The following is a 27,571-nucleotide window of genomic DNA, read 5'->3' as shown; positions in this document are numbered from 1 at the left end:
TCCGCCGTGCGACAGCCCCGGGAACGACGGGCCCGCGCGGCGTGCCCTGCTCAAAGATGGCCGCCGGCGGCTTCGGCGTGCGTGGAGGTGGGAGGTGAGGAGCGGCCGGGCCGGGCTGCGGGAAGATGGCAGAGAGCGAGCGGCGGGCAGGTGAGGGGCGGCCCGGGGGTTCCGGGAACCGCGGGGCTGTGGGCTGCGCTCTGGGCCTCTCAGGGGCGTGCTCGGGGCCGGGGAGCTCCAGCGCAGGGCCCCACGCTCCGGGGGTGCGGGGCCGAGGGCGCCGGGCCTGGGCTGCGGGGGGGGGGCGGTGGCAGCAGCGCCCGGCCCGCGGAGAGGATGGGAGGGGGCTGTTTGCTGAGGGTGTGGAGGGCCTGGGGCCCCGAGTCTCGGCACCACCCCAGAGCGAGGTGGGTGGTCGGGACTGGGCCTCTGGATGCGGGATCCCTGTGACCCCCAGCCCGGTTTTGTGACTGGTTCTCGTGCTGAGCTGGGTGGCTTTTGGCGCTCTAGAAGGTCGGGGCTTGGCTCCCCCTCCCCACACCATGACATTAGCCTGAAAGTGTCCCCTCTGGCCAAGCTGCTTCTCGTCATAAAGCTGATCCGCCGCGCTCCCGGCTCTATCACACCAGTAGATGTGGACTCCTATGTATTCATCCCAGAATACTGTAACCCCTGCAGCCCTCACCGTTTCCTTCCTTGGGTATTCCTGGTCTCCTCACCAAGAGGAGTTGCACAAAGTGTGGGTCAGAAGCATTGATGGCGAGAAACAAACGCAGAGAAATGAAAGGAGTTCTGTTTAGGGCAAACACCCAGATCAGGACACTACCCCGGGATTTATGTGTCACCTGTACTTGTCGTGATCGTGGACATGTCAGTGTTTGCCTTTTCACATCACTGCTTGGGAGTTTCTCATTGTTTTCATGTTATAAACTCTTAAAAGCAGAGCTCCGTTGTTATGGTGCTAGTCGCTGTGAGTTGTGTGCTGAATTTTCAGAAGAGAGACACACCTGTCTGTCATTTAATTTCATCACGTGCTGTTCCTCTCATGCTGGAAGTTTTGGTGTAACTTCTGCAGGAATGAGCTGAACATCACAACATCCAGGCCAGGAAATGAGGTTGAATTTATTCTGTGCATGGGGAATGTGAAAGGCAGAGAAGTCAAATGACTGTCAAAGGTTGTATGACAAATCTGTAGCAGACTCTGTGTGGTTCTTGGGACTTTGGATTCTGTTTAATCTGATCTGCCTGCTAGAGAGCACTGTGGAAAAGGCTGCTGATGCTTCTGGATGGTGTTTTCTCTGTAAATGCAACTGATGATATTTTAAGGAGTTGGGGTTTGGTGGTATTTGTTAGGGAGACAGTGCCTGAGCTGGCTGGGTTGTGGAGAGCAGTTGCTGGAGTGTGTCAGGACAGCTGGTGCTGAATAAGTGACTGCAGATTTTCTGCTATTAAAAAGGTGGACTGAGTGACTCTGACAGGGTTCATAAATTGACATTAGTGCCCAGGTTCCTTGACATTGCTCTCTGCACTGCCTCTTGCTATTTAAAGTTGCACTTACAGCAGCATAATACAAATTACTTTAAATCTCTTGGAGCTTTTGTGGTTCTGCAGGTTGGGACCTGGGTTCTGTTGCTGGGGCGAAGAGCCCCTCTAGTTCATTAGCAACTCACATTTGCATTAAATATTGCATCCTGGGCTCTGAGAGAGCTTTGAAATTAAATGATCTTCACAGTTTCCACATGAAAGAGGCTGTGTCCCATCATCCCCCAAGCCCTGGTGCTGCCTGGATCAGGGCTATGGCTCTGGGCTGCATTTGCTGCACTGCTCCAGCTTGTCCATGCAGGAATTATCCTTTCTAGAGGAATGAAGGTCAGGCTTAACACCTAAAAACAAGGCAGAGTTAGTTTGTGGGAGAGCTCAGTGCTTCAGCATGACCTGAGGCTTGGCTGCACTAGACAGAAATAATTAAACTGGCTGGATGTTGCCTTTGTTATCTCCTGCACCAGTCTCTCTGTCTGAATGGAAAATGCATCTTTAACAATGAAAACAGACCTACTGCTTCTTTCTGAAGGCTTGCAGTGTCCTTAGGAGGATGTTATCCATGGATTGGGTGGATATTGGTGAGGAGGACTTGGTGAGATTACTGCCCAGCTGGGATGGATTTGTGTACTTTGTATCTACTGAGAAACAAATGTTCATTTTTAAGAAAGAAAAATAGAGGATTTCTCCTTCTCCAGTGCCTGTGTCTTACCTCTCTTTTGCATCTCCCAGGTGCCTCTGAGGAGGTAGCTCCTCCTGTCCAGCAATGCTTCATGGTCCCCAAAAAGGAGATAAATGTGGTTTCTGACATGGCCAAGTGGAAGCGATCTCAGGTATGGCTCTGGGGACAGGGAAGACTGGCAAGTGCTGCTGATCTTTTGGTGGCAGCCGGGTCTGGCCTGGGAACAGCCAGGAAGTAAAGGAAGTTTGGGGAAAGAATGGGAAATAATTGAATTTGTGTTTTAAAGCAGAAGAGTTGGTGCTTGTTTGTAGGAAAATTACTTGGCGCTAATGATTACTGCTCCCTCCCAACAAGTTGGATGAGCAGCTGGTGACTGTTTCATCCTACCTAGCCTGTACTTTATAACCAAACTAGATTTACCCAACCCTGTTTGAGCTCACCTTAAACATGGTTCTGCTGCCTGGCCCTGGTAGCACCAGCCTGGGCTGGTTCCTTCCCACTGTGCTGTTCTGGAAAGGACTCTAGAGCGGAGCCCTTCAATTTCCTGGATAATTTTTGTTTACAGCCTTTGTGGAGCTGGTGGAACAAGCAGGTTATTCCCTCTCTGCCTTTGAGGGATTGGGGTGTTGGCCCAGACCTGTCCCACCTCTTAGGAGCAAATTCTTGCTTGATGACTGACGTGAGATGTCTTGAGAGAAGCTGAGGTTATAGCCAGGTGTCAAGCAAACCTCTGGGTGCAGCTTCCAATTTAAGTCTCCTGGGTTTAAAGGTGTTGCACCTGGTCAGGATTTCGATGCAGGGAGGGAGAAGTGGCATTCTGCTGCTGTGGAGCTGCACTGGAGATGATGCATCCAAAGCAACAAATTTAAAGAGAGGAGGAGTGAGGAGCCTGGGCTGTCTCCCACTTCCCTATCATGTGTGAGCACGGGGGAAGAGTCTGAGGGCGAAAGGGAAGATAACAGCACAGGTCTGGGAGGAGCAGTGCAGAGCAGGGTGCCTGGGCACAGCTGAGACTCTGCAGAACTGAGGAGTTTGAATTTGACCTGATAGGAGCTGAGGGAATGATTTTGGGGTCAGTGTGAGCATTTTTAGGATTCTCCTTTCTGTAGTTTTCGCAGCGATGCAATCGCCACCTGCCTTCTGCTGCCAGGGCTGCCAAAAAGAGCAGTAACTTCACAGCAAGCCCTGCACTCCTGAGTGTCTCCAAGGAAGCAGTGTTGTGTATTGGGAAAGGTTCTCTTGGGGTGCAGGATGCTCCTGTGCTGTGTTTTGTGCTCAGACAGAGCCTGGGCTCTCACTGAAGCTCTGCGGTCTCACTGTGTTCACAGGCATACGCAGACTACATGGGCTTCATCCTCACTCTGAACGAAGGCGTCAGGGGCAAGAAGCTGACCTGTGAATACAAAGTTTCAGAGGTAGGAGAAGAGTTTGGATCCTCTTGTTACTCCTTTCCTGCCTTTTTTTTTTTTTTTTTTTTTTTTGGCTCTACAGTGAGTATTTTGTGGGTGAGGAATGAATTGGTAGCTTATCTGGGAGCCAGGGGAGAAGGAATATGGTTGGGTTATGGTTGGGGATGCAAATGTCAGGGTGCCATCTTCCCCCCAGATGCAGAGACTCTGGATGTGCTTGGTGGACAGGAAATTGAGCAAGTGGGCAGAAGCTGGTGGGGAACCAGTGACACTTTGAAGATGTGATATTCCCTCCTGCTTGCAGGCAAAAGGCTGGGATGTCTGTACCATTCCCGTTCCCCAGGTGGTTTCTCTGTAGGAAAATCTGTGGGCAAACCACTTCTCTTCCTGTCCCTCCTCGTTGCTCAGACTGTGTTAGCGGCACCGATCTCCTCAGCCCAGGCTGTAGCTATACTGTGCAAGCTCTGGTTTGACAGTTGTGATCTCAGGGTGTGTCACTGGCTGTACCTGCCCTGCCCAGGGTCGTGCTAAAGGTCCCAGGGGCTGCAGAGCTCACAGGGGTGCTGGGTTGGGCTGAGAGATTGCAGCTGGGCTGGGAGGTTTAAACTGTGGGGCAGGATCGCCCCTTCCAAGGTGTTAAGCAGAAAGCACCTGGTTTTTCCCTTGCATGAATATGGGTGTCACTTGTCTCTGCCTGCTGCCATAGCCAATTTTAATGGCTGTTCACCTTCTCAGAGCACAGTGAGATCACTTGGAGCCAGAGGGAAAGGGCAGGCACCCTCAGTGGTGTCACTGCTGCCCTGAGGGTTCTCTGGGTGCTGCCAATCCACAGAGCACACACTGGCCACCAGCTTTGCTTCCTTGTTGCACACTGGATCCCCCTCCCTTGTTGCATACTGGATCCCCCTCCCTTGTTCTGCGCTGCAATGAAGAGATTCTTGGGTACATTTTTACTGATCAGGGTTGTGCAAGAAAGCTGAGAGTGGTATATAAAGATCTAGGCAAAATGGGCAGCAGACTGGGCCCTGTGTTTATAGCTTCGTTCTGATGTGGGAAGGCAGCTGATGACGGTGTTTAATCCAGTCTTCATGTTTGAAGTACTGTGTTGAGTCCAGCCGTCCCTTCTAGGAGCCAGTGTGTGAATGAGAATCTCCCCTGTAGTTCATGGAGGGGATCAGGGATAATGAATCTCTCCCTAACAGGCTTTGTGCTCCCTTTTTGTTCCTTGCATTTCACCTTTGAGTTTTGTCTTTGTCATGATCTCGCTTGTTCCCAACCATTCACAGAGCACTTCTAGGGAAACAGAGCATTAAAAATGAATAAAACAAAGGTGGGGGGGGAAGAACCCAACCATCTTCGACAAGCCCTTTGAGCTGTCAGGAAAAGCTGTACCAGGGCTGTGCCTGCAGAAGAGCCGTCTTGGAGTGAATGTTTTCCATCCGTGGTCCCAGTCCAAGTAACAAACAAGAGACACAATCCCAACTGCCTGGGAAGTAGCAGGGAACAAATCTCATTCCCCACACACTGAGGAGAGCAGAAGCCTGTGACTTGAGGCACAGGTGGAGCATCCCCAGGGTTGTCTTGTTGATGAGGTTGCTTGTTCACATAGGCTCCTTTGTAGATCAAACTGCTTATCTGTGCTTTTAAAGGCTCAGCCCCTCGTGGCCTCTTCTTGCATCTCTGCCCGGCTTTCTTCTCTTTTGCTGTACCTGCTGCCGATGTGCTTTTGTGCCATCCCATCTTCCTCCCTGATCAAATGCCAGGGGCACCTTCCTTTGGCAAATGACCTCCTGGAATCCTTTCTGCTGAATGCGTATCCTCTCTGTGACTTACTGGTATTGCTTTGCCATGGAATAAAAAATGGAAGTATGGTCTGCTCTGCTTTGAAAGAGACAGCTTAGTGATTTCCAGAGAATGTGTGTCGATACCAACCTTTCTGCTGGAGCAGGAGCTGGATCCTGTGGGGGCTGAGCCCCCTTGGAGACTTGCTGAGCTTGCGCTGCTGCTACTGACACATTGCATGGAGCTGTCCAGGGTTTGCTGGAGGCATCTGACAGGCTCTGATAGCAGACTCTGGCACAGACGCTGTGTCTGGCACAAGGTTGTGTGAGTGATAGGCTGTGACCTGCCTTCCCCTCCTGGAGGGAGTGCTTTCCATGTGGGGATCCATCAGCGACTGCTGGGGCTGCAGTCTGGGGCAGTGACTTGGATCAGAGGAGCAGTGCAGTGAGGAGGAGGAGGTTAATTTTGGCCATGCAAGGAGCAGACCTTCCCTTCAAACAGCCCAATGCACTGGGGGAAACTGGTCATTCTTGTGGCTTTGCTCTGCTTCCAGGAAGGAAGTGGAGGAAGCAGCAAATGCTGATTTTAGCAGCTCCCCATTCTGACAGGACCTGAGGAGCCCGGAGGGGGAGAGTTGGTTCCCATGGGCAGCTTTGGCTGCTGTGATGCCTCCTCAGCACCTCTGTCTGCCTGGCCCCTGCTCTTGAGAGCTGCTGACAGGTCTGTGCTCTGTAGGAAACCCTGTGGTTTGCCTTTGGGACCGGTGGCAGACTCAGGGTCAAGGAGATGCAAAATCAGCACAACAAGAAGAGCAAGGAGAGCAGGGGGGAGGCTGTCCTTGCTTTGATCACTGGAAAGGTAAAGCAAAAATAGAGCTTAAAAACCCAGCCAGGCAAAACAGGCTGCAGTGGTGTGCTGATGGCTGTGTTCCCATAAGCTCCTTTCTCCCCCACAGGGGTCAGCCCTGGATGTACAGGCTTCCTCTGCTGGACAATGGGAAGCTGCTTCTTTTAGTTACCCCCTTTTCAAAGGGCCTTGAGCCCAAAATGAGCCGCATCTCTTTAATTATTTATTGGTGTGGCTGAGCCGGCAGCTGGGTCCTGCTCTCCCGTGTTCAGTGGGGCTGGGCTTTTAATCCCTTTAAAACCAGCGAGTGGGGAAGGGGAGGTTGGACTCTCTGCTCCCCAGGGAAGGAGCTGGTCCGTGCCAGCCATTTATCCAGGCAGCACCGAGTGCTTGTGGAGAGGGTTTGAAATACGGTGGCTGCTCATAATGAGCTGCTGGTGCCGGCGGATAAATCACCAGCACGATTTAATTATTTAATGCAACCCAGTGCTGGGGATGCTGTTGCTTAATTGGAGGGGAATGCAATAGCCAGGAAGGAGTAGGGCTGAGTCCAAACCTGGCCCAGTGCAATGGGAATGTGTTTGTTTCCTACGGTGTTTTGGGAGCAGGGAGCTGGAGCAGAGGGGGCTGTGCTGCTTTGGTCCACATGCATCTGGGGCACTGGCCTGTTAGTGCCTCCAGGGCCACCCAGAGCTTTAGGCCGTCTTGTCCCTTGGCTTTTTTGTGTTCTCGGTGTGCTCAGGTCTTGTCCCAGTCTCTTGTCTGCCTCAGTGGCCAAATGTCGAGTTCCTGGGTGGGAAGATCCCTCTCCTGCTTGTTCCCACCATGTCCTTGGGGTGGCACCTCAGGAGTCACTGTTTGTGGGAGGCTGTGTCTGCCATGAGACCCTTCCTCCCAGCAGCAACCTGCAGCTGGTTCAGTGGCAGCACAGCTCTGCCATGCCTGGCTCTGCCCACCTCCTTCAAGTGGCACTTCAAGGGCTGGAAACTTGCTGGGCTCTGCTGTTTCCTTGTCCTCCCGACAGCAGCGTGAAGAATTGAACCACAGCCCAGGAGACCAGCCAGCTTCACACGGTCGATGCCTCCAGCAAAGTCAAACCAGCCGCCGCTTCTGCTGTCCTCTTTGTCCCCTTGAAGGAGGAATCCCCTCTCGAGACAGAGGAGCCTACATTGCCCGGGGCCTGGCCAGCTGCTGTGGCGGCTGACAGCTCTCCAGCTGCTTGGAGTCAGGCAAGGAGGATCCCAGAGCCTCTGGCAGGCTTGACCAGTTGTCAGCAGAGCCTCCTGGAACTGTCTGGAGCTGCTAAAAGTGCTGCCTGTGGTGTTGCCTCATGGTACGGGGGTTGCAGGTGTTCCCCAGCCATTTGGGCCAGGCAGGGAGAGGGTGTGCACTGGCCAGCCCTGGTCTGACAGCACAGCTGGAGACACTGTGCTATGTCACCTGCTGCACCTCTTTTCTGTTTCTTCATGGCCACTCTCATACATCCTACATGGGTCCCTCACTTCCAGCAGTGGGTGTGAGAAACATCGCTGTGGTCTTGCTGTTGTTGCTGTCTTCCCATCAGCTTTGTGTTTGAATTGAGACATTTCTCTGAGAGCTTCTCATTCCTACTCTGATGAGAGCACTGATGGGCAAAGCAGGCTGCCTCTTCCCCTGGATAGGTTGTGTTTTGCCACATGCAGTGGGTGTCCCTGGGCTGGAGCTGCCTGGTGGTCTGGCTGGTAGGAGTTTGAAGCAACAGGAATCATGCTGAGAGGGTTGACTTGCTGTACAAATGTGTCGTGGTTTAACAGCATCTGCTGCTAATCCTGGCTACTGAGAGACACTTAGGGAGGGCCTTTAAATCACATCATCAGCCACTGGTGAGGATGCATAGCACTGTATACATGCTATTCTTTATCCTGTGGGGAAGGCAGGACCTTTAAGATGTAGAGTCTGAGTTATATGTTGGAGGTCCCCGAATTGTGTAGCACTTCCCTGCCTCTCAGTCCTGTGAGGGCTGTTCTGCAGCTGGGAGCTTGCTGTAGCTCTTCTCCAAGAGATTTTGGAGCATGGTGCTGTTACAGCTCATGAAAGACTGTGTGGGTGACTGGGGCTCAGTCTGCCTCAGGCTGGTCTTTGTACTGGACTGATCTCCTGCAGGGAAGAATGGTTTTTCTGTCCCCTCTGCATTTTGAGGAGGGTTGGTACAGCCCATTTTCACATGCCCTCTTGGGAAGAATGGTGTGGGCTTTAATGACTCCCATCAAGGGGAGAGATGTTGGAGACTGAGGGACTGCTGTTTTATATCACTGTGACCCCTCACCCTCTTGCTCTCTGTAGCCCATTGAAAAGCTGGTGGCTCTGCTGAACACCCTTGACAGATGGATTGATGAAACCCCACCAGTGGATCAACCTTCTCGCTTTGGGAACAAAGCCTTCAGGACCTGGTACGCCAAACTGGACCAGGTGAGTAGTGTTACCTGCAGCTCCCACAGAAGGGCAGTGTGCCCAGCTTCCTTTGCTTTGTAACTGCCCACTGTGTCACAAAATGAGAGAAAGACTGGGGAAAACTGCTCGAACTCCTTCAGCTCAGAGCACTTGCCCTGCACCAAGCTCTGTGGGTGGCACAGCCCCAAGTCCCCACAGCAGTGGCCTTGCAGCTGCTCTGCTGCTCTAGTGGTGCTTTTGTCCTGGAGATGGCTCAGTGGGTAACTGGGTCAATGTACATGGGTGATGAGGCTTTTCTGTCTTACAGGATGTGCGTGGCCTGAATAGGTCTCAGGACAAGCTCTCCCTGACTTGTTCCATCTCTGGAGATGACTTCTCCAACAGGAGAATTTGCTCGTCTCTCGTGCTGCCTCTGGGCATTGCAGAGCACCATTGCAGCCCTCACTCTGTGACAGCATCTGAGCACAGGGTGCCTTGTCCCTGGGGACGGTGACAGGTGCTCATTTGGGGGAGTCTTTTATGTCTTTCAGGAGGCGGAAAAGTTGGTGTCAGCAGTGATTCCCAAGCATTTGGCTGATGCTGCCCCAGAAGTGGCCGTGTACCTGAAGGAATCTGTGGGCAACTCCACCCGCATTGACTATGGCACAGGTACCTGGGCTTGCACACTGGCCAAGGCTGGGTTTGTTGGGAAGGGATCCTTTGGAGTTGGGTGCTGTATTTATTTAAGTATATCATTACTACTATTTTTAGTGCCAGCTTGAAATGAACACCTTCCTTCTAGGGCCCCCTCACCCCTCTGCCGTGTGTGGGCTGTGACTGAGAGCTGGGGCTGGGAGCTGTGCTAGAGCTGTGACACCCTTTCACATCTCATCCAAGGAAATGGGAACCAAGCTGTTCTGGGATGAGCTGTAGGACCTGCTTCACTGCATGCAGTAGTCCTGCAGCAGGCAGTTTAAAGGGATAAAATATACTGGCTTGAATTGGAACTAGAGTGAGAAACATGTTAATATTCAGTGGAAGGTGTCCCTAGAGGGACATCATAATGGCCTGGTGGTCCCTAGAAGGGAATCACTGCTTACAGAGGGACTTGGAAATCAGAAGGTAGAAGCACCTGAGGAGATACTGAATTGCAGGTTGAAATAACCACACAGGCTTCAGTGAGAACTAAACACAGAATTGTCTATGTGCTCTGCTCCTCTCTGGAGGATAGGTGTGTCCTCACCAAAAGGCAGGAGAGCAGGATGCTGTGAGTGTAAGGAAACATGACTTTGGACTTGGGCAGGGAGAGGAAGAGGAGGCCATGGGTAAAGGCTTTGAAGGATTGGAGGCTGTGCAGTGCTGGCTGCGGCTCACTGGCACCAGGGGGAGATGTTGTCCTTGGAAAGGGACTCGATGGATGGGGTTTGGTCAGCTCAGAGAAAGAAATTCAACCTCTCCTCCCATCCCGTGTGGCCCAAGCCAGGGGCCCATGTCCCAGCTCATGGTGTCCAGACTATGGGTGCATTTTGTTCCTACACCAGCAGCTGCACCTGCCCATTGTGTGGAGCTGCTGATCTTGTACTCTCCCTTCTTCCACAGTCCTTCCCACTAAAACACATTTCTGGGTTTGCTGTTTGTTTCTTTTCCTTGCTGTTTGCTGGAGGACCAAGCTGTAGAGGCTCAGCCTGAGATCCCAGTCCCTTCTGGGACAGACTGTTCTGGCAGTGTCATGGGATCTACATCCTTCTGACTCGGAGATATTTTTGAAGCAGGAGGAAATTTGTTTGCTTGCAGATGTGAGGTTTTCTTGCATCCCCTGAGCAGATGACTCTGCAGTGCTCCACTTCCCCTGCTGTGGCAAGCTCCTGGGAAAGTCCCTGCCTTGCTCCCAGCATGCCCAGTTGGAGCTGTTTTTCCTAAAGAACTTCTTCTTTTCTCAAAGTTCATGATCACCTTATGAAGGTCTAGAAGGTATAATTTGGGTGGGTGCTGCAGGGGGATGAAATATTGTCAGCTCATGGCTGTTGTCACTCATAACAGTGACAACAGGGTTGAGAGCAGACTGTGACTGCTGTGATTTCTGAAGAGCTGTTGTGGTGCCCACAGAAAGGTTGTCCTGGGGGCCAGAGACAGCTGTGTCATGTCTCTTTGTGTCTTTTAACTCCAGGGCACGAAGCTGCATTTGCAGCCTTTCTCTGCTGCCTCTGCAAAATCGGTGTGCTCAGAGTGGATGACCAGATGGCCATTGTCTTCAAAGTGTTTAACAGGTGAGGTAATGGGAGGAGAAGGGCTGGAAGTATTGGGCAGTTTGGGGGGAAGGGTAGAATGGGAAAGCTGAAGACAATTTTAGACAAAATTAGGAGCAGATGTACTTTTTAATGGACTGTACACTGACCCATTATAACTGTCTCCAAAAGAGGTGATGGCCCCTTGTCTGCCAGAGGCAGAGTGTCCTTCTGGAAAGTTACTTTAGTGGAGCACAAGTTACTGAGCTCTGTGGGTGAGGCTCTGTGCTTTGTGATAGACAGGAATATCTGATCTAACATCTCTTCAGGCATCATAAACAAAAAAATCTATGCAACTGGCAGGCCTCCACTGCTCCTCTACATGTGTTTCCAGCCCAGGAGGTAGAGTTGATAGTGATGAAACTGGTGGAATGGGTGTTTGGAGTCCGGAGATCTAATCCCAGCCATATCACTGTTTGGTGGCATGGAAACAATTTCCTTCAATAGTACTTCCAGCTTTAATTTTCCACCTGAAAAGTGGAAGTAGTGATTGCCATAAGGCAGAAAACTCTGCTCTTTTGGAAGTTGGTGAAGGGATGTGAAGTGTCAGTGTTTTCACATAACAGTGGGGATGAGGAAAGATCTGCACCAACATAAGACATTGCAGATGAAATAAACTCCTGCCACTGGATTTCTCTGTGCGTTTGGTGTGAGGTACCAGCAGGCTGCTTTCTATGGCAAAGGAGCTGAATATATATTCTGTGAACTCTGCTGCATGTGGGGGTCCTGCTTACAAGTGATAAAGTTGTGTCCTTTCCCAGACAGACTGTTCTTGTCCTCACATAAGTCAAAGACAGGAGAAGGCCTTGCCTTAATGCTTCCTCTTCTCTTTGGTCTCAGGTACCTGGAAGTGATGCGAAAACTGCAGAAGACCTACAGGATGGAACCTGCTGGCAGCCAGGGCGTGTGGGGCTTGGATGACTTCCAATTCCTGCCTTTCATATGGGGCAGTTCCCAGCTGATAGGTACTAATAAAAATCTTCTTGTGACCCAGGTTGCCCTTTCCCCCATCTGTCTAGGTTCTAAAGATGATGGGGACTTGGTGCTGACTTTTAAATTCAAGTATGTCAGATTTGTGTATAATACAGCAGGAGAGTTTGGAGCTTGGATTTTTTTTTTTTACCTCAGCTTTCCAAATAAAGCTGGTTGGGAGATGGAAGACTTCCTTGTATAGTACTTCTGTCTTTATTGCAATGACTGCAATGAAGCTTTTTAAAAGGAGAGTCTTGGTTTTGGTGCTAAAAAGTGCAATTTCTGCTCTGGGGAGTTTTGTACCTGCAGAGGCACTGGAGTGGGAGATGAGATAGAAGGGAGCAACTCTGTGCTGCCGTTTAAAGAGTTCTGATGGGAGGGTTGTGTTTGTGGGGCAGGACAACACCTGGTTGAACTTGGTCTCAGGAGGGATTTGCCATACAGGTTACTTCCTATTGTCTCTTTTTAGACCATCCAAGTCTGGAACCTCGGCACTTTGTTGATGAGAAGGTGGTAAATGAAAACCATAAGGACTTCATGTTCCTGGAGTGCATCCTCTTCATTACAGAGGTGAGGAATGGAAGTTTTGTCCCATAGGGATGTTCTCTTGACATTAGATACTTGGTTCTGGCGGTGGTTTTCTCTTCCTCCTTTGCCTCTTTGTTTGCTCTCGTGGAACTGTGCAGATGAACCATGCATTGTTGCATGGCTGAGATGTTCTCCTTGAATGAGCTGAGATAGGGATGTTGAGAGGAAAGTGTAATTGAGCTGGATGGGCTGTGGGTTGTAGTTGAAGGGAGCTGTAACAAGTGCAAACAAATAACCTTGGATCATCACTTGGATCAGTCAGCGGGAGCTTGGATGGAGAAGAGTGTTTCCTGCAGATACACTAGGAAGATGAAGTAGGAGCTGCAAAATGACTGGGCTTGCCAAGACAACCTCCCTTCCCTGCAGCCCTCGGGTGCTGCCTGGCAGCCCTGGGCCTCCCCTTGCTTAGGGCAGGCTCCCAAACTCCTGTGCTGCTCTGTCTCCTCCAGCTTCCACCAAAAGAGTTGCCCATTAAATGCACCTTATTTACAAGTGACCTAGAGCAGAGGTGGTGCTGAGATTCATTCAGCTGGCAGCGCTCTCAGGACTGTTTCTGCTCAGGCACTGCAGGACCCTTGGGAGAGGGGCAGGTGATCCTCAGCTCATTGGCAGCCATGGGCTGCTTCTCAGTGAGGGAGCTCATGGCTTACTGCGGTCAGCATCAGTGGAGGGTTTGGCCGTGTTTCGCTCATTCCCTCACTGCACAGTCTGGACAGGGAGAGCAAGAGCTACCCCCTCTGTTGTGGTGAGGGATTTCTTGTCTCTGGCAAGAGGGAGTTGATGGGATTAATTTTGAAGGACAGAGTGCGGTTTTTTCCCTTTGTTCTGTTCGCTTTCCCCCTCCTCGCCTGTCTAGTTTAGTGATTAGATGAGAAGGGAGGTTACAGACTATGAACTTAGCCTTTCATGTAGGAAATCTTCATAGGAGCCTTTGGCCCAAACCCCAGGAGGTGCTGTGTCAAGTCCTGCTGAATCTGGTAGGGTTTGTTGGTACTCAGCACCTCACAGGGTTTAACCCTTAATGCCAAGATAAATCATACCATGGATAGCAAAGAGGTGCTGGTGGAAGAGATCAAGATGAGGACAGGAAATCAGGAGCCAAGAGGGTCAAAGATTTATTTTAGTTTAGGCCTCTGTAATATCCAGACAGTGCACTGACCTGTTAAAAACATACATCTCTTGAAATGTGTGTAGAAGATTCTGCAGCTCCCAGTTGACAGGTGAAGTTTAAAATACCCAGCACCATCCTGCTGCTTCTGCCTGCAGAAAGTCAGATTTTTAGTAGGCTTTTCAAATAAGTGATTTGAGTTCCTTTCTCGAGCATTTGTTGTGGGTCATGGAATTCGGTGTTTCTTCCGAGTTCCCCAGTGCCACCTGGTGGCAAGGAGCCCTCTTGGCCCTCCTGCCGTGAGCTGAAAAGGACGGCAGCAACCTGCATTACCAAATCTATGGTATATTCAATGCATCTCCGTGCGGGTACTGCTTCATTTTTGTAAAGATTTTCCTTTTAAAAGTTGGGGTTTTTCCGTCCCAAGCGCCCAGGAAGGCCATGACTGCCACTAGGGGGGGCGAGGCAGCCTCAGTGCCCTCCAAATGCTTTCTCTCCAAAATCAACAACAAAACAAAATAGCAGGGAAAAAAGATAGAAGGGATTAAAGACTTTGATAAATGAACGGTATTATTTTCTTCTGAGCTTGTCGTCTAGAAACAGCTCTCCTTTAAAGGTGTTAAACATGTAACAAACACCACAACAGTTCCCTTGGTGGGTCTGGTACATTTTACCAACATGAGAGCAGGTTTTGTTTCAGACTACAACTGAGAAAGGTTGTTTTCTGTCAACTGAGAGAATATGCTCTTGAGCAGATACTGCTCTCGGCCCCCAGGTGATGTTTCAGGAATATGAATATACGCTGTTGTGGTGTTTGCCACGTGTGTATTTAAACCCCAGGCTCTTAAAGCAGCAGCAAGATGATGTCCAGGCTGAACCCACCACAGCATCCTCCTCAGAGCAGTGCCCAGGCACGGCACTGAATCTTGGCATGAGCTGACCTGATGTTGGAAAATCTGCAGGGTGGGTTTGGACCTGAACACGTGGCTCTGGAACAGGGTGAGGATTGCAGAGCTGGCTGGGACTCGAGCTGTTCCCCTGCTGCTGCCTTTGCCTGCCAAAGGGGTGTGTGGGGTACCTGAAGGTGTGAGGATGAGGAGGGTTTGGAGGCATCCCTCGGTGCCCACAGCACAGGGGCAGTGGATGGCAGTGATGCAGGGCTGCCTGTGTGTGTGCAGAAGAGGGGAGCTGGGTACACCCCAGCTGTTGTGGGGGATCGGGGCACTTGCCCAGATGCTCCTCCGAGAGCTTAGGGCAGGCAGCAGGAATTTCAAGCGTCAATCTGGCTTCTAAATTTGGGAAGGGAGGGCTCGGGTTTCTGCTGGAAGGGAAGGAGCTGACAGGAAAGCACGGCCTCAGCCGTCCCCCTCCCCCCTGCACTGACAGAGGAACCATTTACAAAAGGCCGATTCTCTTGGGAACCGAGAGGCAGGAACGCCGCGTCTGTGAGTAATTTCCTGCTCAATATGGCTGCTCTGACTCACTCCGTTCCCCTGGGGTCACTGCGGGACTGCAGCGCGCTTGCCGCCTCTCGCTCTCCCCCCCAGCTCTCCCTCTTCGCCCTTTGTGGCTGGAAGGAGATGATTTTTTTTTGTTCTCCTTCTCATCCCTCTTATTTTTCCCACCCCAGCTTGAAACCATAGCCAAGCCATCCCTCAATGGGTGTCCTGGGTGAGGAGGGTCACAGTGGTGGCTGTGCCAGGCACGAGCGTGGGACTGGCCAGCTGTGCCTGCCTCCTCCATGCTCTCTGGCTTGGGAAGGGGAGAAGAGTGGGGTGGTGGTGGCTGATGCCAGCTGTGGCCCTGTGAAGGGCAGTGATGCTGGGGGAAGGTTTGGCTTCAAAACCCAGGCAGCCAAACCTCCTGTGTGGAGATGGGAGGCTCTGATTGGAGCTGCCTGGCTCGGAGCTCCCTGGCAGCCACTGCTTTGGGTGCCCGCCGATGCCAAATCCTGTGCTGGGTAACGTGCTGGCACTGCCAGGGAGCGCCGTGCTTTGTGTGTGTGCACATTTCATCTCGTACCCATGAGGGAAGCGTGTGGCGGAGGGGACAAGGAGCAGCTCATCCGTCATCCCTCAGCTCACGGGAACCTCCGAGGGGAAGTGGAGATGCACCCGCACTCTGCCAGCACCAGGCACAGCTGCAGACCCACTTCCCCCGCTGCTCCAGCCCCAAGGCCAGTGGGTTTGAAGCACATCATCCTCCAAGCAGTGGGGTTTTTGGGTCCCCCCACCCTCTCCCTCTCTTTCTTTCTCTGCTGCAGGCTGGTGTCACACAGGCATTGCAGAAAAGCAGCAGCATTTTCCCAAAGCAGATTGATTGGCCTTGCTTGCTTGTTTAGTGGGCATGGAGGTTGTTTTGGAGGCACTTTTCCCACCCTCTCTCCAGGCCTGTGCATGCACAGAGGGAAGGGGTTAGTTGTTCGAGCCCCAAGTCGGGAATGAGAGTCCAAGAGATTCCTCTCTCCCCACGCTCCTCTTTAGCGTGAGCTTCGGCCTTGTGGTTTCTGATGTCATGGGAACTTCGCTCAGTCAGAGTGGCTGTGTTGTATTTCTTTTTCTCCCTAAGGGTCTGTTTTTGTTCATGGAGGAGAAGGAGAGACAACTGCCCAGGGAATCTACATGTAACTGCCCCTGATTGCAGCTTCCCTCTTGCCCTCCCTTCTCCAAACTCCTCACCCTGGGAGGAGAAACAGTGGAGTATAAAAAAAAATTTAAAAAACCATTTAAGGCGTCTGCTGCAAGCCAGCAGCTCACAGCTCTGGAGCTAGTTTGGGGAGCGTGTCCCCTCCTGCTTCCCCTAGAGCCCTCCTCAGCTAGAGGCAGGTGTGGAGTGGGCTGTGGACACAGAGCTGCTGCCAACCTGCACTGCCCTCTGTATTCAGGGAAGGCAGCGACGGTTGTCGCTGCTGCTTGTTGTTGATCTGAATGGGGAGTGAGTCATTTTCTTGGAAAGCCCAGCAGTGCTGCACTGGGAGGTTTCTGGGTAGAATAGGAACAGCATTGAGCCAAGCTCTACTCGGGGGGAGAACAGGACTTATGTGGGGCTTTTTTAATACAGTCATTAAAAGAGAGGTGTGCAGAGGGAGGTCTGATTAGGAAAGCGTGGCAGGAAGAGGCTTAATTTTATCAGGGAAGGAGGGGAGCTGGATTGCCACGGTTTCATATGATGTGGCCACAGCGGGAGGGAGCATGGAGGGAGGGAGGGAAGACGCAGTGAGGTGGCTGGTGCGTGGGTCACTGGGCTTGGTGGGAATGTTTGCTTGGAGAGAGTGTGAGCGTGAGTCACTGCTGGTGCATGAGCTTCCTGGCTGGCCCGGCTCCCTCAGCCCTGTGCTTGGGTCTCTTTCAGATGAAGACAGGCCCCTTTGCTGAACACTCCAACCAGCTTTGGAACATCAGTGCCGTGGCCTCCTGGTCCAAGGTCAACCAGGGCCTCATCCGCATGTACAAGGCAGAGGTGAGTGCCGTGGGCAGGGGGAGGCTGCTCAGCCACACACCTCCTCTCTTCCACAGCACCATGGGTCAGCTCTTGTGTTGCTCCAGGTGTGGGGATCCCATCACAGCTATTTGTTACCTCTTGCCGACTGTGGCTTGGGAGCCCTTGGCCATTCAGGTGCTGCTGGCTAGAAGGAAGCTCCTGCCTCGTGTTTGCCCCACAACCAATCCCAAAGTGGCCATTCCTTGCAAACATGACTTTTGCCAGGTCTTGTGTTACCATAGTGCAAGTGCAGATCTCCAAATTAGGGCCAATGTCTTGACCGGCTTGTTCTTCTGGTCCACCACTATTTTACCAGCTAGAGGAAACTTATTTTAAATTACCATCCCATGTTTCAAGAGCCCCAGAGCAGGCTGAATGCTTCTTACTGATTTACCCTTTCTACAAGCCCCATCTGTGCCGTGTGCCAACCCAGCGAGGCCACAGCCACCTCCCTGGTTTGGCAGCCCTCCACCCACCAGCTCTGCTGGCGCTGCCCCAGGCTTTCCTGGTGAACCCTGACCTGGAGAACTGGGCAGTTTTGGCTCTCCCTTATCTTCCTTCCTGCTGAAGCTAACCCTGGGTTTGAGGAAGCAGGACAGGAACCGCCACATCTGGGAGTCCAGAGGGAATGGTGCTGGCTCTGCAGGACGCACTGGCTGCACTAAAGCACTGGAGGAGCAGGGATGGTGCAACTCCCTCCTGGCACCGGGGGAGACCGGTGGTGCCTGAAGGAGTTAATCCCACACCCTGCAGTGCTGCTGGTGTCAGCCGTGCTCCTGTTGGGAGCTGGGACAAGCTCCTGTTGCTGGGACACACAGGCTCTGCAGGCAGCTCTGCTCAGGCCCAGTGCACAAAGGGGTTAACTGTGCCGAGCGGCCGCTCCCTCCCCCAGCCCTTCCTCTGCACTGCACATCCTGTGTTTAGGTTCCAGGCCACATACCTCTCTAATCTGTGAGGTGTCACTCCCAGGCCCACTGGCTCCTTCCGCCCCCAGCTCACCCCCAGCTCAGTTTTCCTCCCAGCCTCCAAAGAGGAGAAGTGGGGCTGGGGGCCGACCCCCTTGCCTGGCTGCTCCTGGGAGGGGTGCTCTGGGCTGCTCCTTGGAGAGAGGGGTGTCCCTGGGCTGCAGCTCCATCACAGGGGCTGGAGACACTGCCTGCTGAAAAACCCTCAGCTGGAGGATAAGGTATGAGAGCTGAGGGGTTTGAAGGGAGGACTAGAGCACTGTGAATGCCTTTAAAGTGAAACATGAGTCTTCTAAAACCTAGAGCTTCAGTGTGGTCTGCTGCTGCCTCAACAGCCCTGCCATGGTCCGTCCTTTCCTTTGGATCAGTTCCTTCACAAGCTGGGTACTCCCCTGGCATCCCACATTCCCCAGCATGTTCAGGTGCTCCTGCCTGGTGCCCCACATGCCCTGTGCCATGGTTGCTCCCACCTGTTTGTGGCTGGAGGAGCTTGACAGTGATGAGCCCACAGTGCAGTGCACACATTCACTGATGTTTTGGGGCTGCCATGTGCTGGCAGATCTACCTATCCCCTGGCTGGAGACAGCACAGCTCAGGGATCCTCTAGAGACTGAGACATTCTTTGGCTCTTCTGCGTGCACCCAAGACATGGTCTTTTCTAAAGGCCTTAATCTGTTTTGAGTAGCAAAAATTTTCTGTGTGAAAATGCTGGATCCAGTACTGGTAGGTTTCTAGAAATATCTGTGAGGTAGCTGTGTCAAAGGGAGAAGGCAAAAACTGCTGGAAAGGGTAATGACACTAATTTAGGCTAAAGTGTAAAAAACATTGAGTCAACCAAAGAGCTTTAAATTTATTTTTTTGCCTCAAATAATATTTGTAGGTCTTAAAGGACTAATCATAAAAACATGATCCTTGTGCAGTGTTGTCCTCTCCTGGCATGGCATGGCCTGGCATGGAAGCTGTGTTCACCTGGATGGGCAGAGGAGAGGGGGCACTCCTGCTTAGGAGTCCTCAGGGTTCTTTACAATAGATAAATCTTTAGATATAATCTGTTCTGGGGAGTTTTCTACCCTGCTGCTTGCTCAGCCAGTTCCTGCCTGTCTTGGGAGATGATGGGGGTGTGGATGTGGACATGGCAGCATGGCTGGGCAGAGCTTTCAGTTATGGTGTGCCTGGCCCTGCAGGTTACACCAACATTTGCAGCTAGAGGATCTCTTTGGCTGATTTTTTGGGAATGATGCAAGGTTAGGAGTCACTGAACCCTCATCCTTTGCAAACTGAATCCATCTGGGTGTCTCAGGCCAGGTACAAAGTCACTGCTGCAGACCTTGTCTCTTTTCTGCTGGCTCCCAGTGTATTTCTGCTCTCTGTGTAGCCTTCACCAATGCAGTCTTTGTGGAATTAACCACTGCCAGCACTAGCAGAAGAGAAGTCAGCAACACCCATCAAGTGCTGACATGGGTCTTTGTCCAGCTCAGGGGAGGCAGCTTCTGTGGCAGAGCCTGGGGCATGTGATGGCAAAGAGAGGGAAGGTTTGGGGTTGTGGTGTCACTTTGTGTAACTGGCGAAGGTGAGAGCAAGATTTCAGGTTCTATTTGTTTTCCCCTCCCTTCTCCCTGCCCTACTGATCACCCATTGCAATTAGATCAGGTGAAATCAGACACCCATCTGGAGGCTCCAGCTCTGTGACACGCCTGGGGAGGCTGGAAAGCGCTGGGTGCCGGACGGCGCCGACCGGGATTGAGTGGAGGCAGCAGCAGAGGACGGGTCACTTGCTGGAAACAGACCAGGAGAAATCCCACTTGGTGGGAGTGGGGCAGCCCCCAGACCTAGTTCATTTAAAAAGCACTCCAAAGGCTTTATCTCTTCTCTGTCTCCTCTATGGGGTGACTTTAAACAGCCGACAGAAAGCTCACATTTGTCTATGTGTCCAGGAGCTGTGGTCTGGACCAGGCACTCCAGGGTGGATGAGCAGTAGACTGAAGACAATGTGTCTTCAGCTCTGTGTGTTTATGAAATCCTGAATGTGTCTATTTATAATATAATGAGTGAAGACGTGTTTGCTTGAAAGTCCAAGGTCTTTTCTTATTCTCTCCATCAAAGGCAAGTGAAGAAGTTGACAGAATGGTGTGGTTAAAGTAGCAGCCTTGATGTTTTTCCCCTGAGCCTGCTTTTGAGTCTCCTGACCTTTCCTTCTCTGCAGTCAGTCAGGAAATACTTTCCATTGTAACTAATCTAGTTCCAGTTCCATCTTTAAAGGTTGGAGTTGGTGCATGAATCTGCTCCCCAGTTGAGTCCCAAGCAGACCTTCAGTGTGATCAAGATGGTGGCAAGAAGAAATAAGCCTGAAATTGAGCTAGTGTTAGATACAGTTTCATCCACAGCTGATGCAAGGAGGGCCCTGTCGCTTGGTACATTTGATAATCCAGTAAACTCGTGCCAGTCCTTCTGGATATAGGAGAAGTTTCTCTGCTTGTCTCTTCTTGAGCTGGTGATGTGTTACATGGAATGGATACCTATTCTTCCCACTGGTGGTAAGGTTTCTTCACCTGGAGCCCAAACCAGTCTGGTCTTCCATGGGACTCCTTGGAGCTAATTGGGCTGACATTTCTAGCTGTCAGCATCTCCAGTGTTCATTTCTCTCTGCTCTCCCCTCATGTCCCTGTTACCCAGCCCTGCTTCCTCTGAGAGTTTGTCTAAGTGGTTGTGTGGAGAGACGGCAGCAGCTCTGAGCATTAGGAAGCTTTGAAGGTGACGTGGCCCAATGCTCTCAGGACTTACTTCTCCTTGGTGCCCTGCTGTGGAGATTTGTGGGTTTCTGCCTGGCTATTATTCCCCAGGAATGGATACAGCCGTGTTGTGCTTTCACCACCTCCAAACTGGTTTGGCTCCAGTGTGCTTGGAACCAGTTGCCTGACCTTTGGCTCCAAAGGGATTACTGCAGGCCTGGGCTTCTGAGCACAAATCCTCCCGCTTGCCCGTGACGACAGCATGAGGGCAGGGTGCCTGTGCCCGAGTCCTGCCTTGGGGTGAGAGCTGTCTGCAGCACACAGCTTCCTCCCCGGCCCCAGAGTCTCCCCTTGCTGCAGCGAGTCCAGTTTGGCCCCATGGAGAGTGCAAGACTCCTTCCTGTAGAGAGTTGTAACCACATTGTGGTTGGCGAACACGCACTGCTGAGGTCTCTGTGATGGAGTTGAGCCTGCTCTGTGTCCTCTGTGAGGTTTGGGCAGTCTGTGTTGGCAGTGACTCAAAAACCAGAGTTCTGAGTGACTCTTGCCAGGTGAGTGCTGGCAAACTCTGATGTGGTTATGGACCACAGTCCCTGACATTCCTGCCATTGGGCTGGTGAGTGGAAGGGGCTGTGCCCTTGGAGCCCTGCTCACCCCACACTGAGCTCGGGTGTAGCTGCAGGAAGTAGCTCTGAGCTAATCTGCCTTGTAGTGGACCTGTATGACTGACCTGTGATCCATTCCTCTGCAATGGGAGGTGAGAATTTCAGGGGTGAGGGGTTGTTGGAAATAGGATCATATCTTAAACTATGGCAGCAAAATCACTGGTGCTTGTCCATCAAAGACCCGAGAGTCTGGAATGCAGTTTGGGCAGTGCCTTGCAGCTGCCGAATGGTGCCTCAAACCCAGAGTGTGGGCACTGGCCTGGGGGATAGAGTCTCTCTGCCCCGGTGGATTCTGCAGTTCTCAATGTTTGTAGGGTGAAGCTCTTCAAAGAGATCAGTTTGAGCAAGGAGAGTGGTGAGGGAGAAAGCTGCTGACATAGACATGCTGCTTCTGCTCATGCTCCAGGCCTGAATTTCAGTAAGAAAAAGACTCTGGCTGAAGGGAAAGGGATGGGGTTATGAAGTGCTACTGGCCTGAGAAGCCTGATTGGAATGTGGGGGTGGGGGGAGACATGGGGCTGATCGTCTGCCTTCGTCTGAGCTGAGTGGCCCTGAACTCACTGTCTCCTGACCCTGTGGGCAGGATGCGGCTCTGGCTATGTGTGTAAGGTGGAAATGTCTCCTGAATTCACCTCTCTTTATCTCCCCTCCTGCAGTGCCTGGAGAAGTTTCCTGTGATCCAGCACTTTAAGTTCGGCAGCCTGCTCCCCATCCAGCCTGTGACATCTTAAGGAGACCGCAGGAGGAGTCGAGGCAGCGGAGGCACAGCGCAGTGCTCTTCCTCCTCCCCTCACCCCCTCCTCACCACCCAGCCCATCCATTCCTGCACATCCTCATTGGCAACCACAGATCCAAAGCACTCGCCGGCCTGGCACGGGAGATGGGACCTGGAGCAGCTCCTCCTGCACGTCCTCACCCTGGGGACGTCTCACCAGCGGCTGAGCCGGGGCCGTGCTGCTCCGCTGTGCCGCATCTGCATGACTGCCGGGCGTGGGGATGGGTTTGAGCAGGGGCTGCCCTGCAGCAAAGGCCCTCTGCTTTGCTTCCCGAGAGAAAGGGGTGTGGAGGGGAGGAAGGCACGTGTGTATGTGTTGGGCAGTTGTAACTGCAATTTCCCTTTTGAATTTCATTGGAGTTTCCTGTTGCTGTTTGCTTTGGGAAACCACTGCACGGGGTGAGGTGTGAGCCTGTGCGTGTCTTTATCAGCCGGCTCTTGCCTGCACAGGAGGTCTGAAATGGGAAAAGGGAGTTGTAGGGAATGTCTGTGGGTTGTGGAAGCCCAGGGTATGTCTCTCCCTTTTTCTGGGTGAGGAAAGCACCCTCCCTCCACCTCTTTTGCAAGGTTTCCTGGGTCTTCCTTTCCCACTAGGGCCTCTTCTCTCGGGTGAAGCTGGGAACCTTCTGGGCTGTGGGGGTCTGAGCTGGCTCTGGAGCTGGAGACAAGGTCCCTGGAGGGACCCAGCTCTGTGGGAACAGCTATGCAAAGACACTGCTCAGGCTCCCTCTAAACTGGCACAAACCCTGACACATTCACACACATCCGTACCTGGGTCCAACCTGCCCTCTGCACTCCCTGTGCTTTTGCTGTCCTGGGGCTGGGCTGGCCTCAGTGGCACAAGGTGACAGTGGTTGCTCCTGCTTGGTCATAAATTGTAGTGACAGCCCCATAGCAAAGGAATTTCCTCACGAAGCAGCACTATCCCCAGCTCTTCGAGGGGGACATCCCTGGAGCACAGGCAGCATGAGGGGGCAGCATGCGGCTTCTCATGCATTTATATACTCGTGCTGGAAACAAAAAGCATAAATAGCCCAGGACAGCAGGTTATACCTGGAGAAAGCTCTTTCCCTTTTTCCTTCCCTGCTGGTGTTGCTGTGCTGGACCTCAGGTAGAGGGACCACACTTGCAATGCCACCAGCAGCAGTGTGTTGAAGGCAGGTAGTCTGGATCACACCAGCAGCATCACTGGAGGGCAGAAAGGGCTGGTGCTGGTTTTGAGAAGAGCTGTCTGTCCATAGGTCTTGTCCAAGGTGGTGCACAGCTTTGCAGCTGCAGTGGGGATGTTTCTTCTTGGGGTTCCCAGGCTGGGTGTGGCAGGGACATGGCTCTGGACTGGTGTTTGCTGGGGATCAGGAGCAGCAGGAATCCTTCCTCTGGCACTCCTGCAGACCATGGAGGGGCTGCCCCCAGCCAGGCTGCTCAGCTTTTGCTGCTGCACTGCTTTACTGCTGGGGTGAGGGGAAGAAACCTGGTTGTGATTTTTTTTTTTTTTTAATTATTTTTAACAGACCACATTCCATCTTATGAAGGTTCTTGCAGGCAGTCAGAGAGTAAGAAAAGAGTCTAAGTTATGAGGTGGTGAATTGTCCACAGAGCTGAAGCAGAGCTTTCTGTCACTACAGCTGTCCTGTCTGCTCCTGGCTTGGCCCTGGGCAGGGGGTGGGGGACAAGGAGCCTTTGACCTGCCTGAAACAACACTATAAACTTGTATTTTAAATGAAAATGGAAGACTGGGGTTAAGTCTTCTTTTACTCCTAAGTGGGATGTGTTTTTTCTTGGCTTTCCAAATGGATCCACTCCTGGAATGTTGCTGGAAATCTGTGTGCTTGCTGGGACTTGATGAGTCCATCTTCAGTGGGGCAGCCCGTGCCTGGAGCAGAGACTCACAGTGTCTCCACCTGTGTCCCCTCACATTGCTGTGCCTTTTGGCAGGTGTCCCCATGCTTTAAATGACTCTGCAGCATCTGGCCAGCAATGGCTGAGCAAAAGCATCTGGTTTTCTTTATCTGCCCAAGGGTTGGGAAAACATCTCTCCAGGTCGTCTTGTGGAAATGAGGCTTCCATGCAAAAGGATGGGTGGAAGTTCTGACATTGATACATGGGAGGGACTCCAGGAATGTGGAATACAGCACCAAAATAGGGTGGAGAGGTGCTTCCTTCCCCTGCAGCTGCAGCATTGCTCCTTGGGACAGTGTCTCTGGGCTTGGGACCTGTGGAGGCGGAGGGAGGAGGCTCACGCACAGCTCTGTGTTTGTTGCTTGCCCAGATCTGCACATCTGTCCTGCTGGAGATTTTGGGATGTCAGTTCTCATTTGAGTCTTATCAGCCTGCTTGGGATGTGCCCCCATCACGTGGCAGCCACTTGCTTTGCCTTCCTCTTGCTCCCAGCGACATCCCCCAGGGGCTCAGCTCCTCTGCCCACGCGCATGGCAGCACCCAGGGCTGCTCTGTGTCTGAAGCAGCACTTCCCACCTCCCCCTGTGTTGTAGGTTTAATTAAAGTTTCTGTGTTTTGCACTGGTGACTGTGTTGGTCTCTCTCAGACTGGGTTTGCTCCTGCTTTGGGAGCAGAGCCAGCAAAGCCAAGGGCCGGAGCCTTCGGCACAGGGAAGAGGCCTTTGTGGAGGCACTTGCCATGTCGGTGGTTGACCTCATGCTTGCACCAAATTTGATTCATTATTTAACTGCATGATCAACTCCATCCGGTCTGTCTTTGTGTCCTTCCAAGGTGTCTTTCTGTTTTATTGTATGGTTTATTTATTAACTTTTTTGCTGTGTCCACCCCCCATCCCAGCTGGGATTTGGCAGGTAGGTGATGTGCAAAGCCTGATCCCAGGCCAGCAAATACCTCTTGAAGATCAGAGACTCTCATAACCAAAGGATGTTTGAGCCTTGTTTCTGAGGCAGGGTGAGAACTGCAACCTTTTTCTTCAGATGTTTTTCCTGTCCTGCTGTAGGAGCTGACTCAGGACTTCCAGCATCAGTGTAGTTCAGCAGCTTTGTTGGATTTATAATAGACCTCAATTAAATTAAACCTGGACCTTCTCACGAGTGGTTGGAGGTAGCGTAGCTGTGCTTAGCAAATGCTCCTTTTCTTGTCTCTGGGTTACATCTTCTCCATCAACACAGGCCAACTGTGTGAGCGCATGTTGCTAAAAGCGGCAGCAGTGTGGAGGGGTGGATGGTGAGCAGAAATGTCATCTTGGATCACAAATGTTTTCTTTGAAGGCACTTGAATTCGTCTTGAACGTGTCCCTTGGCGAACATGACGCGCAGCGAAGGGGAAGCAGACATAGCGTGGGTTTCTGGCTATCTTCCCCCTCAGCCCACTGACCAAGCCATTTTTTAAAAATTCAGTTTTCAGAGCTGGGTCTTTGGGGTTGCCATACGTAGGCCAGTTCGTGTTGCTGTTTAGCAGCTGTTGCCTTCGCACGGGGTGCGTTTCACAAATCGCCATCAGCCTTGCCCTGTCTCTTCTTTCACAGCCCTCCATAAATGATTGCTCGTGGCAGCCAGTGATGGAGTAAGAGTTGAGTGAAGCAGCCTCTTGTGGAGATAGAAGTAACAGAATAAAAAATAGAACTACTTAATATCATTGTTGCTGTATTAACTTGTCCCTGGTGTGTGGCTCAGTTCCACTGTGCAGTGCTGGGATCCTGCGAGTGAATAAACAAAGCAGCCCCCACAGCAGGACCTGTAACATCTGAGTGGGCACTTGCCAAGATGAAGATGCACTTTGTACCCCAAGGACCTGGTGCTGAACCACACAAGAGCCCTGGACTCTGCACTGTGTCTGTGCAACTGCACTGGCTTCCTGAGAGAAGGAAGGAGGCAGAAATGGGTTGGAGAAGGTGAAACTGGTTGTTAATGATAACTGCTAAAGCAACCTGGACTCTACTGCTGCCAACATGCTGGTGGAAACCTTGTACGGTTGAGAAGAATCTTCTTGCTGCTTCAACAAGGACTCTCCTGGCTCAGATGTAGAATTTAACAGGGCTTTTGGAGGTCGTTTCATGCTCTAATAGCCAAGAGGACATATCTTCATCCTTTAACTTCACTTCCCCTTCGGTGGATGAGCACTCTTCCCATTGACATTGGAGAAACACCTTGAACATCCTGGGGACACACAGGGTCTTGTGAAATGGTGCCAAACTTCAAACTAGGATGAGCCAACTTGAAAAAGGGCTGTCTGCACATCAGATTCACATCAGCGAGGGCTGAACCGTGATGGGCATCATCCTCTTGGAGATGGGCTTGTTCTGAGGAGCACAAGGCTGTGAGCAGTTTTTGGAGGTTAGAAAAGGCCTTTCGGGGGTGGAGTGGTTGCTTCTGCTTGCTATAAAAAACCTGGGCTTGGGAATGTCTACATGGGCCAGCTCTATGCAGGGCATTAATGCATTTGTCTCTAAAATTGGAACGAGTCCCTCCCCATGTTCCCAGTTGCAACTGTAACACGGATAATAAATAACATCCAAATCCCACATTAGAATTTGGGCTCCTTAATGCTTCGTGTGGTCACACCCATGGAGAAAAAAGTCCTCAGGAGGGGGGTCCTGTAGGAGTGGTGCTGCAGTGCCCCGACCCAGCGGGCACCAAGGTGTAGGGTTAAGTCCTCCTGAGCACATTTTTCTTCCTTTTAGAAAGTAGATTAAGGTTTTGCTGACCCTATAAATGGAGGAAGGAGAGAAAGCAGAGGATCAGTTCTTTATTGCTTCTCCTGTGTTTTAAGGCACCTGGGAGAGATAAACCCAAGCAGACTGCACTGCACAAGTCAAAGTACCCAGATTTTCCATTTGGACAACGTGAAATCCTCCCAGTTTTATGTGTGGAAATGTTGGGGGGTTTTTTTTGAGATGGTGAAGTATGTGATGCTGGACACCAGCACCATGCTCTGACAGCTGTTGGGTAGACACAACATTTCGGGCTTCAAGTGCTGATGCTGCTAAAGGATATCTGTGTTGTACTGTGGCTAAAAGAGCAAAGCATGACAATATTCCTAAGACTTTGTGTCCTACGATGATACAAACTGTAGAGAAATGACTGGTGTAGTGGTTAGAAGTTCCAGCTAGATTGTAAGATACCAGAGTGTATTCTTTTGTTGGGTACTGGCTGACCACTGGAGTGACTGCTCTGCAGAGGGCCTTACTTTTCCATGTTTAGAGCATATACCTTTAAAAATATTAGTTTAGGTATTACATACCCCCTTTGAAAAAATTCCCTTGTAGGCGAGAATAAAACTTACAAAAAGGCTGTTACAGAGATCATCAACTCTCTATTAGATAGCTTGGAATATGCTCTACTAGCACCAGAGTTTAGTCTTCTCCAAATTACTGTA

General features: G+C 51.7%; 1 protein-coding gene across 1 annotated transcript; it reads left to right on the top strand.

Moving 5' to 3' along the window:
* The first annotated feature begins 22 nt into the window (after positions 1-22).
* On the top strand, positions 23-22,588 carry PTPA (protein phosphatase 2 phosphatase activator). Its single transcript, XM_082295192.1, has 10 exons — positions 23-150; positions 2,272-2,372; positions 3,550-3,636; positions 8,581-8,706; positions 9,219-9,336; positions 10,835-10,934; positions 11,793-11,917; positions 12,394-12,494; positions 16,972-17,079; positions 22,116-22,588. Exons 1-10 carry the CDS (start codon positions 126-128, stop codon positions 22,188-22,190), a joined length of 966 nt encoding a protein of 321 aa, XP_082151318.1. The 5' UTR covers positions 23-125; the 3' UTR covers positions 22,191-22,588.
* The last annotated feature ends 4,983 nt before the right edge of the window (positions 22,589-27,571 follow it).

This window comes from Coloeus monedula, assembly GCF_965178545.1.
Source record: "Coloeus monedula genome assembly, chromosome: 21".
Classification (NCBI taxonomy): Eukaryota; Metazoa; Chordata; class Aves; order Passeriformes; family Corvidae; genus Coloeus; species Coloeus monedula.
Note: the sequence above shows the minus strand (reverse complement) of the source record. Positions and strands in the feature narration are given on the sequence as shown.